At 33.1% G+C, this 16,493-nt stretch overlaps 1 protein-coding gene across 1 annotated transcript; it reads right to left on the reverse strand.

Annotated features, from left to right (window-relative positions):
- Window positions 1–4,156: 4,156 nt before the first annotated feature.
- On the reverse strand, window positions 4,157–15,038 carry LOC100372600 (neuronal acetylcholine receptor subunit beta-3-like). The gene is made up of 6 exons (XM_002742256.2): window positions 14,951–15,038; window positions 8,462–8,610; window positions 7,878–7,922; window positions 7,090–7,199; window positions 5,155–6,157; window positions 4,157–4,267 (listed from the first exon to the last, which is right to left on the reverse strand). Exons 1-6 carry the CDS (start codon window positions 15,036–15,038, stop codon window positions 4,157–4,159), a joined length of 1,506 nt encoding a protein of 501 aa, XP_002742302.2.
- Window positions 15,039–16,493: the final 1,455 nt, after the last annotated feature.

The raw sequence follows: 16,493 nt of genomic DNA on the forward strand, positions 1-16,493 counted from the left end.
GCAACTATTATAATTCACATATCATGAATAATACGTGCGCCATATCATCATGGAAATGTACACATGTACTAACGTTTATCATAATACGACTCCTTACATACCAGTCTAATTGTTCTCGTCGTAAACCTCTCGTATGAGGACACCTTTAGATATAAACTCACCCACACATTGAATTGTATCGTCCTACGTTCCCGAATTCGTTCTCCTATTTTGAAGATCCACCGATTAAACCATATATAGATTATATATTTAGTGGGACATTATTCTACGTTTGAAGACATTCAGTGAGTTCTGCCAAATTGTTTGCCAAATTCGTAATGATAGACGAGCAATGCTCATTATCTTTTTAAAATATGCTATAACCTGCCTATAAAGTTACGTTAATGAGCCCATCTTTCACAATTTGTAGTCATTTTCATGAATTATGCATGTATTAAAATTGTGACCAGATCTGCATAATGATCAACTGATGAATATTCATGATATAAATAGACATATGTAAAGCCCAGAAGTCATTGAACAACATCAATACTTGGATATGTGAAATGGGTAGTGTCTTTGACTCCCGTGTGCGAAGCACTTAATTATGTTGTCTGACAACATATATAACCATCATATATGGCCATTATTTCATTAAATATTGTTAAACCATAGCTACTTGGAATCAATCCTAGTCATTGTTTGCTGTGTTATTTTCCAATACTGTATTTGCTCTATTATGAGCATATGTGCTTACTGTGAATATAAATGACAAGGACAGGTCTATGGTCAAAATGAGACAAATATTTCAATGATTTTGAATGCAATAAACCACATATTTGCTTTATGTGTATTGAAAATATGTTTTTATTATTATAGTATTTGTACTTCATACCTCAAATACCTTCAGCACACGGGGGTATTTTCTAAGATTTCTTTGATTGTCACATGAATCATTCTGTGAGCTCTGGTGTTTCTCCATGGCACAGAAAAAAATAATGAATGAATGTTTGATTCTTTTATTCCAATTTGGATAATCGAGTCTGCGACCCTGTCAAAGAAAGATTTTTAACGTATAAACAGTAATACAAATGCCTGTAGTAGTTTATTTAAAACATAAAGAAATGAAAATAAGTAATTAAATTAATAAATATTATGAAGAAGGTTAATGCATGAGTATATTAGCTTACGACTCGATTGAATATAATGAACAGAGGACAGAAGTGTTGAAGGAGGTGTTTTTTTTTTCAAATTAGCCTAAAAATTATTATTATTATTTTGCTCTCTTCTGTATGTTCTTATGGCAATAAATCGAAAGTCCGAAGTAAGTAGACAAACTTACGCCGTCTGTCTTCCCTCCACGCGAAACAGATTTTTGAGTTTTAGTAATAAGCATATTTGTTTTGTCTATACGTCTAATAGTTAGTTTGTTGGTAATGTATCATTCATATACTTTGTGCAGTTCACTATTTATGTGAAGAAGTGTTGTGTTGAAATATTTAAACAAATTTGTGTGGTCTGCACAGAGACGAAGAGTGGTGTTAAATTGTAGTAAAATTTAATTTTTGATGCAAGATTTGGACCAATGTGAATAATCTGTGAATAGCTTGCTGGCAATATCGCCATAAAAGTTTTTTTTTATTGTCTTTCTGTTGAATATAAAAGTCTTATGACAAATATAATTCAGTAATTTTACAAGGACCTCTATCAACAATTGCAAACCCCAACACTCTTTGTTAATATTTGGGAAAGAACTCTCAGCATAGGATAACTCCCAACTGCGTGTACTATGTATGATATATGCAGTGGAGTCCAAATAGAAGGTGTTTATATGACTTAAAGCTCATCTAATGACATATAATCATATACATTGCCTTTATTGAGTTCTGTTAACTATACCATGCCCGTATTGTTAGCATGCTATAAATATATAATATTCATCGCTCAATGAGTGACACAGTTAAACTTGAGTTGACCTATCCAACCTTGTGTTCAATTTTACCATACAATTTGCATATTGAAATTAAGACAGCTGAATATCATACGTAAGACAACTTACAAATTGTCTTGATCTAACTAGAAAACTCATAAAATAAAATAACATAACACAAAGGTCCCTGACCTATATCGAGTTCCCGATAGCACATATGTAATTCAATGCATACTACTTGGCATTACAATTGCCGGTTTATTGATAATCAACAAGGCTCAGTCGTGATAAGTTTTACCTGCACCTGTGGTTGATGTTTAGGGTTCAAACATTCCTCTTTGTTAACTTTTTCAACAGTTTAGGAAGAATTGTTTATCTTCGTCAATTTCAGATATTATACCCTGACTACAACTGCATAGTCCTAATCAATGTGCAAGCTCTGATTTGTAAGAGCGATTTTTAAATGATGTACATTTAGTTGTAGCAATTAGGCTCTGCATATGAACACAACTGTTTGGAATACGCCCTGCAACTGTAGTCGGTTTCAAATTAGCATAAAGACCCGTGTGAATTTACAAAAGTGGCAGAAAAACTGATTAATCACTGTTATAGAACCGAAGTTTATTTAATGCAATTTTCAATATTTGTTGACTATAAGTCTGTAATATCATATGAGCTGTATTTTATGCATATATTACATTTACGGTGTCTTTTTAAAGCGCTACTGTCGTCGCTCCCCGTCGTGTTGGAAATAGGATCCATAACGATGTATAAATTACAATGTTTGTTTATAACAATATTCGAACAAGCGCTTCGCGACGACTGCGGCACTTTACGAAGTATCTGCCGGTTTTCAAATACTCAAATCTGTTGATCTAAAAAGTGGTTTGCAGCTTTTGTTCAGAGAAGGAAACAATGACCTTTCCAGAAGTTCAACGCTCGTGTGCACATGTGCTACATACACGCATTCCATTCGTAAATACGATTTAAACTTTAAAATGTCATATTTTTATCATAATGTGAAGAAGTTATTTACTCGTAGATAGTGTTGACTTATTCACTGAACTATTAAGGGGGTCTTATTTTGTTAATGGTTATGATGTGACATGCACATATATGTGAGTACCGTTAAAAAAAAATAACGACCATTAGTCACATGGTTAGTATGCAAAACATATTGTGATATTAGGCAGGTATTAACTATATAACGTTCAGACTCTTGAACGCAAAAATCAATAATTTTTTTCAAAAAACCTAATTTGTTGGAGTGTGTTGTAAAAGTCACAATTCGCCCGTTTTTGCTTGTTTTATGAACGCAACAAATGATTTTGACAGGCTATAAACCATTGGAAGTTATTCAAAACATTACTTGACAGGGGAATGCTTATATTCATTGTACGTTGATATTGTATTGATACTTAGGTCAAACTGTTTGTGTTCGACGGGATGGAGTTCGAAAATGAAGCTTTCTTCCGCCGACGTTATTTTCAATGGATATTGATTATCTCAGTACTAGGCTGTAAAAAACAGGTGTTGAAATGCATTTAGCTAGTAAAATAAAATAATATTATCTTTTGTTAGTTTCACTTTTTGTGAAAATATCGAGAAAGCTCGCCGAGATCTGCGAGTGTTGTGGTAAGGAGTTTGGCATTCATGTCCGCACTACTAAGACAGAATGCATGTCATTCTTTCAAAACCGTTGGAACAGACTAGAGTACCAAGCGTGTACATATATGGTGAGTCTTTAGTTTTCGTCCCAATAGAAAAATACCTTGGCTATATAGTATCAGTAGAATGCAAGGATACAGCTAAACATGAAGCGACAGCTCAGGTGTATTTACGCCAGTGCAAACTTTATTTTACGAAAAGTTATAAAAAAGCTAAGTTAAGTGTATTGAGATCCTATTTATACAATACATATTGTTCAGAGTGATTGTCATACACAAATTTTAAATACAGTGTTAGTGGCTTACAATAACGCCATAAGATTGGTCTTTAGCCTTAACGGGCTAGCTAATGTGAGTGGAAATATTTTACACTATGACTGTCATAATATATATACTTCAAGTCAAAAGCGATTTGTTATTTATATTGTACTCCACACAACAATGTGTTGAATACAACACATTCATAGAAATTTCGTCGTGTTCGATAATAAATAACCAGATATGTCTATTTCATTACATTCGCTCAATGGCTGTGAATGAATGACCCGAGACGTTTTTTAGAGGTCGACAATAACAATGACTAAGTTATACGAGGTAATATAATCAGCGCCCCAGTGATAATACACACGGAAAACATTATGAGCAGAATCCGATCCACAACAGCTGCAACTTCCATCCACTCGGTTCTAATCTAAAGGATAAATACATAATAGGAAGTTATTACGAGAATACCTCAAATTATGCACGAAGACAGTACAGCTGGAGTATCGACCGACGCGTGGCGTACTGTCTGAGTGCATACTTTGAGGTAAACTCGTAATGACCTTATTAATACTTTGACAAATTATCTCCCAACAGAAAATTTCCGAAACCCAAAATTTACCAGAAAAAATTACTTTTTCATGGTTTTTGACGGAAACCAAAAGTCAGTGTGGACAATGCTCATGTACACATTAGACAGCATAAATAATCTGGTGGATTTTTGCATTCTCTCAATTTGCGTTGACAATTTGACAAATTGTGTGACAGACTAGAGCTGATAATACGAATAAACGGGCCTAAAAAGAAAACAGTTTTGGGATGAGCCAAATGCACAAAGCAACTCAAAGGTTAAAGTTATAAAAATAGTTTGGACACTATATTTTTTCTTCGATCTATCAAATAACCTGTCACAGGGAATAACTACAACATGCCCAAATTTCAACAATATAATGCACATCGAGAATTGGATGAGCTTTGAAGGTTGATAGTAACAACGTATGCAGTCACGGGGAAATGGTGTAAATGCCGATTATCCACATAATCCATAGGTTAAATGGGTGAGCTAAAACATATCTCATGATCACAAAGAAAACTAACAAAATATACAATCCCAAATACTGGCATATTTTCCTTCCCCAATAATTAAGCGACGTTATTTTCACATGAATAAACGTGCAAAACTATGAGCAATAGACCATCTGATCGTTAAAGTAATAAAAAAACAACAATTCAAACCGGAAGCAAAAGCAAACTCTTTGAACATTTAAGCTTTATTCGTCCACTGGCATTGCACTGGCAATGAAGTACATAACTCACCTTATCAGAGTGGATGTCTGGTAACATGTACCTAGTGATTTTATCCAACGACTTCGTAATTTTACGTAAAGCAGAAATTATTTTCCCATTTTGCCTGTTATTACTGAAGCACAGTTTAAGTTTACGGTATTTCACACTCGGTATTGCACGTTCATATTTTATCTTTCTTCCCAAAATATCCGAAAATATATTGTGAGGTATGTTGTCTTGTCCTGCTAACTCGGGCGTGTAATTGTGCAAAATTATACTGTTGCCTTTCTTTTTTAGATAATGTCGTTTGGGCAGAAGTAAATATTCGTACATCTTGCCAAGTAGGAGTTTTTTCACCCACTTTGGCACCGGCCTCTGCTCACCACTAACTTCGCATTTTTTATATATCTTGGAAACAAGAGTGGTTACGGCAACGGAAATTGCAATTGCGAACATACTGAATAGAAAATAGACAGTAATGAGAGGAAGATTTGTCGATGTCGGTGGCAGCAGATCGGTAATGAGTAAATTAAACACGTACAGAGTAAGCATCAACGAAATACTCAAATTGAGTTTGTCTGGAGAATTCGACGGTAGGCAAAATACGACAAGTGTTAAAACTGACACCATTACACACGGCAAAATCAAATTTATCACATAGTACAATGGCTTTCTTTCAATAACAAGTGTAGCAATAAGGCTTGTATATGAATGCAGTCCATTAACTTCGGCAAACGTCCTCCGAACTGGCGTCACAGAAGATGAGGTCACATCCCATTCAACATTAGGGATATATTTTTCGAATTTAACTTCATCGTAGTGAGAAATCAGGATCATTTCATTACTCGAAAACGACCACGATTGGAATTCCAATTCACAGTGCTGAATATCAACAGGAAACATTTTAATATCCATAATACACGGTGTGTATAAAACCTGTGGCACTATTTTAAGTACGTCTCCATTGCTGTAAACAATCGCATTGAGTTCCTTAATATGCATTAACGGAAAACCTGGATATTGATTGTCAGCACTGAAACAAAAAAAAAAGAAATTACTGTAAACGTACATTTCAGTGAACTTTCACGCACCGACTGAAAAATAAAAATGCGATATTGTAACACAAACCCCTACAGATTGTTGGATTGGACAAATTCATGTTTTGAGAATACGGAATTTGATTGAAGTGTATGATGATAATGATATTATGGTTTCACCTCTGAATGTTTGCGGAACTGATTTTGAACAGAAAAAAATGCGGTTTTGATAATTTAGTGACCTCTTGTTATTTCAAAAATATGTAAATTAGCTCATTATTGCTTTTTGATTGTGAAATGAAACTTATTACATACTGTTGCATATATTATGTATATTACGTTACGTCATGTGTCAACCTTACAAATATGTTTACTATTGACTTAGCGTGACTTAGTTCATTTCCAGGGCAACTATGAACATGAATAACATATAGTAACCCCCCTGATTTCTACAACAAGTAAATAAAAACATTCACACCCACACTTGTTGACAATTATTTCTATTCTCACTTGGGCTTATTAAACAATATCAAATTGGATTGAAATTTCGAATAAAATTATCAATAGAAGTATGACGTTTTAACTTATAATTACGAAAATGCCGACAATGGGCGAAATTCTGCAACAAAACTTGGCTGGCGTGAACTGCACACTATTTCTATGTACATATAAATTTTTTACGCGTTGCATCGTGACAGAACCATACTCTATCGATGTTTAGCTGTAGATTATCTACCTGTTGGTTCACTGACGTTGTACTTAAATACAGTTGCAGATAATACTTATATGGTTAAATTGTATTGTTTGTAAATGTAGCAGTAAACAAATAAATGTACAAAAATGCGATGATACTCCAGGTGAAACACATTTAATAATATCAAAAAATAATTTCTAGAATCATAAGCAGATTAAAGTATTATGCCCTCACCTTGTAAGTAGGGATGTATCTGGTGTCCATACGTTCTGTACTGGTAGACGAATGGCACTTATTCCATTGAAATCAGTATCATTCCACGCAAGCCTAGGGTCGTTCCAAGACTAAATACAGCAGGTTAGAAATGTTAATCATAAATTGCTCACATAGTATACATTCAGAGCTCTGACAGTAAAATTAATATGTTTTATTGTCAACTACTAAAATTATATTTTGTCGTTCTTTGTAGAACATTTTATCTATGCATTTAGTTAGTGGGCAATTACTTGCCAAACTTAGTTTAAACTGTCATATAGACCCATCCAAATGTCACATATTCGAAATCAAGGTAGAACATTTTGGGGACATTTTAACAGTTTAGAAGAGTGTGGGTTTGTATATGAAAGAATATGTCAGTCAGAATGGAGGATTTGAAATGGTTAATATGTAGCCATGCATGTAGATGTTGTTTTTAATAATCTGTAATAATATTCATATACTGAAAATTTGCAATCGTTTGTGTATATAATATATTGAATTGTCGTCCCTGAGTAGTAGTTAGGCCAGACTCTACTCTAGGTTATGGGGCTTCGGGCGCGTGCACGTGGTGATAGATACAGACATCCAAATGGTAACTAAAATATATTTCACACTAGCAATACAATACATATTGATAAACGTAAGCTACATTTTCAGAATATGTATGTATGTAATTTATAAATTCAGTATTGTCTCGTTAAAACTCCTCATATATGCCAGAAAGGCTTGTTTTTGTTACATAATTTACTGTTGGAGCGTATTACCTGATATATCCACACATTTGTTGTTATAAGCTGGGATTTCTCGTTCTGAAAATATATCATATGAAAGCAAACGTTATCATCTGCACATCACGATTATTTCACACATTGTATATTACACTAGATCACGTGATAATATTATTATTATTCCCTGCTACAATTAAACTACAATTTAACCCCCTCCAAACACGAAACTTTGGCAAAATAATAATACGGTAGGCATTGGAAAAACCTTGAAAAAGGGTTAATTTACAAATAGAGCTGACTATAAACATAATCAAAAAGACAATTTATTATTAACAGTTGAAAGTACCAACCTGCATTGGTGAAGCAGATTTGTTTTCTAAAAAGCTTCATACCAAAATCTAAAGTTTCAAAATTATGATATTAAATAACACAATTTAAACTAGAACTCATTTAAACTAGAACCTAATTAACCTAATTAACCTAATTAACATAACATAACATAACATAACATAACATAACACAACACAACACAACACAACACAACACAACACAACACAACACAACACAACATAACATAACATAACATAACATAACATAACATAACATAACATAACACTTACTACGTCCATGAGCTGCGTTAATGTCATCCATAAATTTACTTCCACAACGTCGCTTGAGTTTCGCACCGGTCGGGATAAAGGACTGTACGCATCATTGATTAAATATTTCATTAAACTCTCTTCGTTGGACATGAAACGGCTCGTTTCATCTGCAATAGAAAATAATTGTTATATGCACAACATGTAATACATTGAGACCTTCTCAACCAATCAAACCTGGTCATGCCTCATATACTTATATGCTCTATTTTGTGATCAAGCAAAGCTATAAAAATTTCATATCATTGTAATGACAATATGTGAATATCAATGATGCATTTATTCGACCAATGCATCGATGAAGCATGTGATGAATGTAATTACGATCTTATACACGATTACAATACAAATATTTGTCTAAATGTGGATTACTTTGTGTTTACAACTATGTTTATGAATACAATATTTATGACAGATGAACTTACAAGAAGAAAAATAACATTAGACGGTACCCTGTGTCTCAATACCTGTGTTTTTTTATGGTGTAATAAAAAAAATTCCAGGGCAAAGTGCCGTATGTGTCAAGTAAAACACAAGAATGACAAATAATGTGAAAGCATAACTATTATATGTATGTATTTATAATATTAGTATTCTAGAAATATTATTCAATAAATTTCAGCAATTTAACCAAATTACAAAAACACACTTAAAGAAAAGTAAACATACGGAAACAGTGTAATATATATATATATTACACGAAGCGAAATATACCTAAAGGAATTAAATGAATGAAATTGTATTGAAAAAATAAAGGGATATATTTGAATATAATTCTTTAAGCAATCGACAGATATAGTTTAACAAAATAGTATGCTTTGCTGGTATTAGAGGATGTCTGAATATAAAATAATTATTTAACCCTTGTTGCTACTTTACATTATACCTGAGCTTTTATCAAATATCAAATAATACGTGATTCGAAAGAGGTGAAATGCTTGATATATTAAAAGTAATTATTAAGAGGGAAGTATGTTGGTACTAGAATCGAACGAGTCCGAACATGGGCTTTTGTTTTTCGGATGTGCCTCTCCAGTTATATATATAATATGCCTGGTTCGATAACACTCAACTTTACACATACATCATCATCTTAAGATACATATGCACGTTCAATTGTTTTTGATCGGATTCAAAATGGTCGAATGAGAAAACAAATTATCATCATGTTTTAACAAATGCTTTCCCCGGCATATAGGAATGCTTTGATCGATCATGTTCAGTCTTTATATATAAATCATATATCAAGTCGCGAATTACTCATTTCTTCGTTTGATGATTCAATCTAGCTTGGTCGAAAAACGATTAATTTTGTGATGATAATTTCTGGAACAGGATTTCGATTGTTTATAGTCGAAACTTGTTCACTCTTGGTATGTACACTGATTATTACGAGAATTTGATGCGTGTATTTTTGTATATTAGAGTGAATTCAAGATGACCGACTGGTGGCTTCAGACCTTCAATGAATGCAGTTATGGTGCCATATCTTTAATATGCCTTAGCGCTTCGATATGCTCTATATGTTTTCTTGAACTGGAAACCCAGGGGTCTATGTAATTATATAATTACATGTTTTGATAGTAAGTTCTGTGTTGCTATAAATGAAATTGAACAAATACTCGACTTAGTACATAACAAATGCTATAGCGAAACTGGTGTGGAATGATTCGAACTGGTCAATTAGATATTAAACAAATTATGAATATTTATAAATATAAACAATTGAATAGAGCTTCATAAAATTGCTCTACCTACATAATCCCATGAATGTGATAACTATTATGAAAAATGATGATGATGGATTTATGGATGTTTAAAGTGTTGTCATTTGAGACAATTAAATCTTTGTGAACTACATTCTGAGGGCATGTAAGATTGAAAATGGATAATGTTAATTATAATGATATTGAGTCCTCATTGTTACATAATCATAACATAAAAATATAAAAAGGTATCAAAACACATTTTCGGATATAAAAACAAAGGTTCAAATTATGCTTCAAAAGAAAAAAAGTAATAGTATTGATTAGTGTTCAATTTGTGAAAATACCTGAAAAACAATTTTCCTAATTACACAACTATATGGTTTTGGTAAATAGTGCACAATTTATAAAAGATAGTTAATGTGCGGTTGGTAACAAATGAAAACACCTATTATAATGGTAGCTCAACCTATTTTACGTAATGTAAATCTCATCGCAGTATAAAGATTGATATTAAATAAATGAGTTGGATAACAATTCACCATATCGTTATTATATTAATAAAAACGTAATAGGTAAAGTTAAAGATAGATAAGAAGGCATGCTTACACATGGTGGGTCTCTGTTAAAAATGTATTCATATAAAATGAGTGATATTAGACATGAACTTTATACGAATACATTGTTTAATAATAACAATTGATCCACAGTATGACAACTAAATACAGGTATTAGCACGTTAGGTAAGAAATTAATTACGTTACACATTTGCATGATAACGATCTTAATCGACGGATTTAAGATTGGCAAGAAGGCTTCGTTTGATGAAAGTGTAGAGGAAGATATAGAATACAAATTGCTGCAAATGACATTTCACCATAGAAACAATTGCCATGGCAGTTCAGACACATAGAATCATACATGTATACCCTAAAACGAAATTTGATATCTTCTGACCGACCTTCTGATAAAATATTTGAATAGTTGATGATGTACAAGGACACACGACAACTACGCCATTAGTTACTGAGCTCTGATTCCATTTTAGACCGGGGAATCTGTCATAACCTAAGCAGCATGTATGTCTGTGTTGAATATGAAGGAAAGCAACGCCAGTTTTATTTGCTAATACACTGCAAACGCTGTCTACATTGCTATGCAATATTTCTTACTTGATATACATATGAAATCTAGTACGCAGATTTTGTTTGTCTCGACTTTGTCTCGGGAAAATTCAGTTGATTTATTAAACCATACACAGTTACCAGTAACAGGTTATCATATGAGAACGGAAGAGACTCAATATATATGCAGCGGCCATGAAACGATGAGATCGTCTTCCTAAAATGTCACCCCACTATACCAGTGTAAAGATGAGATATCTGTACCAGGGTTGTCTGACATCGGGAATACAAGAAAAATGTGCCTGGTAGTCACTGATGCACACTGGTGATCGCCGATTGTACCTAGCAAACCTAGTACGTAGTCGAAGGTAGAATTTCTAGTAAGAAACAATGGCCCTCAGTTTATATTTGTAAAAATGTGAACACTTTACAAAATAACATTAATTCAGATCGCATCCGACCAAATGATTGAAACTACAACGACAACTCAACCTGTCATCTATCACTTGACGACCTAACACCAACATAAATAATCTTTCACAGAAATACGATCCGTTAACAAATATAACAAAATGATTAAAACAAATCGGCCGGTATTCGTCGGTTTTGTGTGGAAAAATCCCTTAAATAGGAACACCTAATTACACGAAGAACATAGAACACTTTCCGGGGTATTTGAAACCAAAATTGTCATTCCAGCTCAGCAGCCAATCAGCGATGGCCTTATAGCTAGATGACAATTTCGGTTTCAACTACCCCGGGAAAGTGTTCTATGTTCTTCTTCTTGACTGTGATAGTAGCATGCATGCCATAGTACAACAATCAAATCCACCAGTATTTATGGATAGGATCAACCAAGTGTCTGAACAACGCTATCCTGTCAGACAGGGAAGAGCTCCAGATATGTTATATTTATAGTTAAAATATTTATGCTTGTACTGTGTTCAGATCGGGATACACCCCAGACAATCACAAGAAATTCAGAACAGCTTCTGTCTCCTTTTGGAATTAAGTTTATAAAATAGGATTTTATATCCGGTACTATCCATCGAGTTTCTATCAATATAAAATTTTCGATATTATATACGTAAATTTTTCATCCATATTCAAATTTCATATTGCTTGACCAATGATCGGAGACTGACACATAAAATGGAAAGTAGTGTAATTTTTCGATAAAATGTCAACATTTTAATGGTCGTTTAATGGAAAGTAGAGAAGTTGAAATATTAGTGCCACCAAATGAATCCAACAAAGACAATTCTCAAATTTGCATATACTGAAAACCATCAAATATAAAGGTGAAGAACTGTCGCAGCTCGATCATATCTTGTACTACTAATTAATATTCACACCCCTGGCACTGCCACGTAAAAAATGATATACAGAATTTATTCTATATTGCCGTTAATAAATAGCCATAAAAATACAGCCATGGTCTCGTAAATAATCGGTCAACATTTTAGAGGGACCAACTGGACGAAGTATATTGCAATGTAAGTATAATTGTTATTTTTGCATTTAATTTTTGTAAAATAAAAATGATTAATCCCCAAACCATTTCACCTAAACCCATGTTTGACATGTTTTATTTTCCAACCACAATCAAGAGAGTATCTTACTATGCACTTGTTTTTTGTGCGCTCATGGTAACTGTTTTTCCCGCTATCTGAAAGGAAATTAATGTTTAGTTTATAAAATGAGCCATTTATCAATTAAAAAGAAACCACGTTTATCAACCGCCTTCCTCATTTATGTTTTTATTATTTTATTATTATCATTTGAGTAATTGATAACGAAATTTATGACAACATTTACAAACGTGAATGGGACAACGTATAATCTTGTCACGAACGTACAAGAAAAATCGTGTTTTCCTTTCTTTTCATGGGAATGCCGAAATCCAAAATGTTTAAAACAGAATTAGCGAACTTCTTGGTGTGGAGTCCGGTCAAAACCTAGTGGCAGCCATGTTTGTTTTTATTATTAGAGGACGCTTACGCGCGTAATCATTCGATATTTGGAATTCGCATTTCCTAGTACGGCAGGATGAAAATACCCCGTAAAATGCCGCACAATTACGACACATTGTAACTTAGGGTGTGACAGTGACATATGTATAATAATTGTTTATAACATTATGTATTTGAATAGCATCGCAGAATTCAGATAGGCTCGATGCTTACAATGATTGCAATGGAAGCGATTAACAAAATAAGCACTGATTCTTTAAGAAAGAGCAAATATATTTAGTTTGCAATAAAGATATTCCCAATAAATTACATAATAGCTATAAAAATGCATCTATTTACTGAAGACGAAGCGTGGAACAATACGACTGACTTCTATTACTAGTAGAATAAATCACGAAACAAACATAACTGTACAATCAACAGACTGTCGTTTTCACTACTTGTGGCACAGCCGGGGGCTACGTCATGTAACTGAAACCTTATAGTTGTAAGATAGTACGATGCAACTCAGCATGTCTTAATATTCTTTATTAACAGAACCGAGACACGAGCCGTTTGTTTTATATATTGCTACAGAATTGTGAAAAAATCGATAATAAAGGATGAATAAATAATGATAAACTTGTAGATATTCAAGTATAATAATAAATAATATGTATTAGCTTATCTATACAGGGCAATATATTGATTAACACAAATATGACGTTATTGAAATTTGATTGAACATAGCAATATATGAAAAAAGTAATTTTAATTAAATTTATCACAGTCAATTATTATGCTAAATGAAATTTAACTAACGTGTGGTTAAAAAGGCGTATATTGTTTCAATCCATTCATCTCTGAATCAAATTTCTCAATTCAATATTTACAAAGACATTTCGAACGACATGTTATTCGTCAAATTGGTGACATGCTAAAAGCCGATTCAATTTCTTTCATTGCCAACTTGTTGATATTGTACTGTTTCATGAATATCTAATACACTACCCATCAACTTGTCATACACTCATCAAATATAATTTATTCCTTACATGCAATATTCTTACCGTGCTATCCGATCTAAGTGTCGGCCATTTTGTTTGTCGCTTTAGTTTTTTAATGAGTCGAATTCCGGACAATTTTCTCAAAAATGTATTGAACCCTCAATCATTGATGCCTCCCGCTAACGGTCTTTCGAAGACATACAATTCTGTAAACGTTCGTAATGAGCATGTTGGCACAATTTACAGCTAATAAGAATGATTTGAACAAATCACCTTTCCCGTAGTGTTATGTGTATAGTTCACAATGTATGTATTTCCATGTAGATATAACATAACTATCAATATCAACTTATACTGACTTTAACGACTTTGTAATACATAAAACCCAATACAACGTAGTTAATACTGCCAGTGACTTTTCCTCAAAGCATGTATGTAATATAAACATAATATTTTCTAAAACCAGGCCATTTGTTATTATTCTTAATAATTTATACATTTACCAAAAATGAGAAAATGTTCAATATTTAACTGTAATAATAACCTTAAGACGTATCCTCAAGCTTTGTACTACAAAAATAAACATTTGTCTTTTATCGGATGTGTCAATCATACTTCTCAAATACAAACGTACGAACTATATTTATATTATATTACTTACCGCACACACCTGTTCCGACCGAGAAGAGCATCACTTCTACCACAGCTAGCAATAACATGAACATTCCACACTGAATTGCACAAGCCATATTGTGTGTATGTTGTCATTCAAATGCTGTATCACCCTGTTGCTGTTGTCTCAGCATTATTATAATAGCGCCATACGTGTCAAAGTTCAACATTGAAATTAACTGGCTTAACGATTCTCAAATTTACAAGCACGACCACTTTTTCTGTCGTTTGCTTCAGGTACCGTGAATAATTAATATCATTTGAGCGATGTTTATTTTCCAAGAGATCTGTGACGTTTTAATAATGTAGCTCCGGTGAAGTGTGGAGTACTATTTATTATGTCCATAGATTGTCGATGCAAGATGCCTGTGAATAAATATTATTTAAAAAAAAAGTTACGTCCGTGTCGTTTTTTTATCGTCATCATCCTATGGTGAATGAGCTCCCACACCTCTAATTTTGTTTTCATTCGGCGCTTATAATAATTGCTATAATTGTTTCTGTATTTTGTAACATTTTGCGCAGTTTTAATTGCTGTGCTTACATTGTAGATAATTTACTAATGAAGACCAGTGGATCGATACGCAGTAATAATAGTATTGTGTGAGCTAATACATAAGATTGTGTTATTTAAAGCGGGTTTTACGACGTAGGATAATTGCTTCGTGTCGTTATCTATACTTCATTGCGTCGTGCTGATCGATCAAAATGTTTTTATTTCTAGCAATTAGACATATATAAATATACTGACAGATATTTGGGTGAAAAGAAAGTGCAAAAAAAAGAAGGTGCAATATTTAAACATTTTTGTTTGGGAGGTTAGGACAAAGTTTGAATATATATTTGAATCAAAAATATCTTCCAAAATAGAGATATTTCTTGATAAATAGAAATATGTATTGAGAATGGTGTCAGCGAGAGTCTTGAGTCGGTAACTGAGGTTGTTGGTTGGCCGCTCAATAATACAAATGGTCAGAATAATTAATACATACTTAGTGACTTTCCTCGGTCAGGAACAAGTAAATGTTAGACGAGGCAAGCAGATTAATATTATAGCAGTGCAACTTAAATGTTAATGAGTGTAACGAAATCCAGCTTGCGGTAATTATGTGAAACATCATAAGTCACCAGTTAAAAATGCAAGAAAAAATATAGCAGTGAGTAGCAATGTGTTCAATGACGTTGTTAACATGTGTTCGTTGTGGGGCGACTATGGCCTAAGTGTATACTTTCATCAATCAAATCCAAGTTATACGTTACGTCATGTACTAGTCATATCAGCTCGCATAAAATATTTAACAAATTTCGCGATAACTACATTATATAAGGATTGATTTTTTATTTAAAATGCAGAATGGGGTGAGGATACTCTGCTTTATTTCATTTATGTCACAGATTCTTGTTCGTGTGGGTATTTCCTTTGATTCGTAATGTACAGGAATGTCCAGATGAAACGCGATGAACATTACCTGTGTACTATCGTACATATATATTACTTCTATATCATTTTATATTGTACTTAATTGAGGTCA

This window comes from Saccoglossus kowalevskii, chromosome 12 (genome assembly GCF_978046115.1).
Source record: "Saccoglossus kowalevskii chromosome 12, keSacKowa6.1, whole genome shotgun sequence".
Lineage (NCBI taxonomy): Eukaryota > Metazoa > Hemichordata > Enteropneusta > Harrimaniidae > Saccoglossus > Saccoglossus kowalevskii.

Bases quoted from the DNA above. Each gene is read 5' to 3' on its own strand.
- LOC100372600 (XM_002742256.2), bottom strand. From the start codon at position 15,038: ATGGCTTGTGCAATTCAGTGTGGAATGTTCATGTTATTGCTAGCTGTG. The intron at 7,923-8,461 runs GTAAGTGTTATG...ATATATTTTCAG, and splicing joins TAACGCAGCTCATGGACGTA to AACGAGAAATCCCAGCTTAT. The intron at 7,200-7,877 runs GTAATACGCTCC...TGCTGTATTTAG, and splicing joins CAAATGTGTGGATATATCAG to TCTTGGAACGACCCTAGGCT.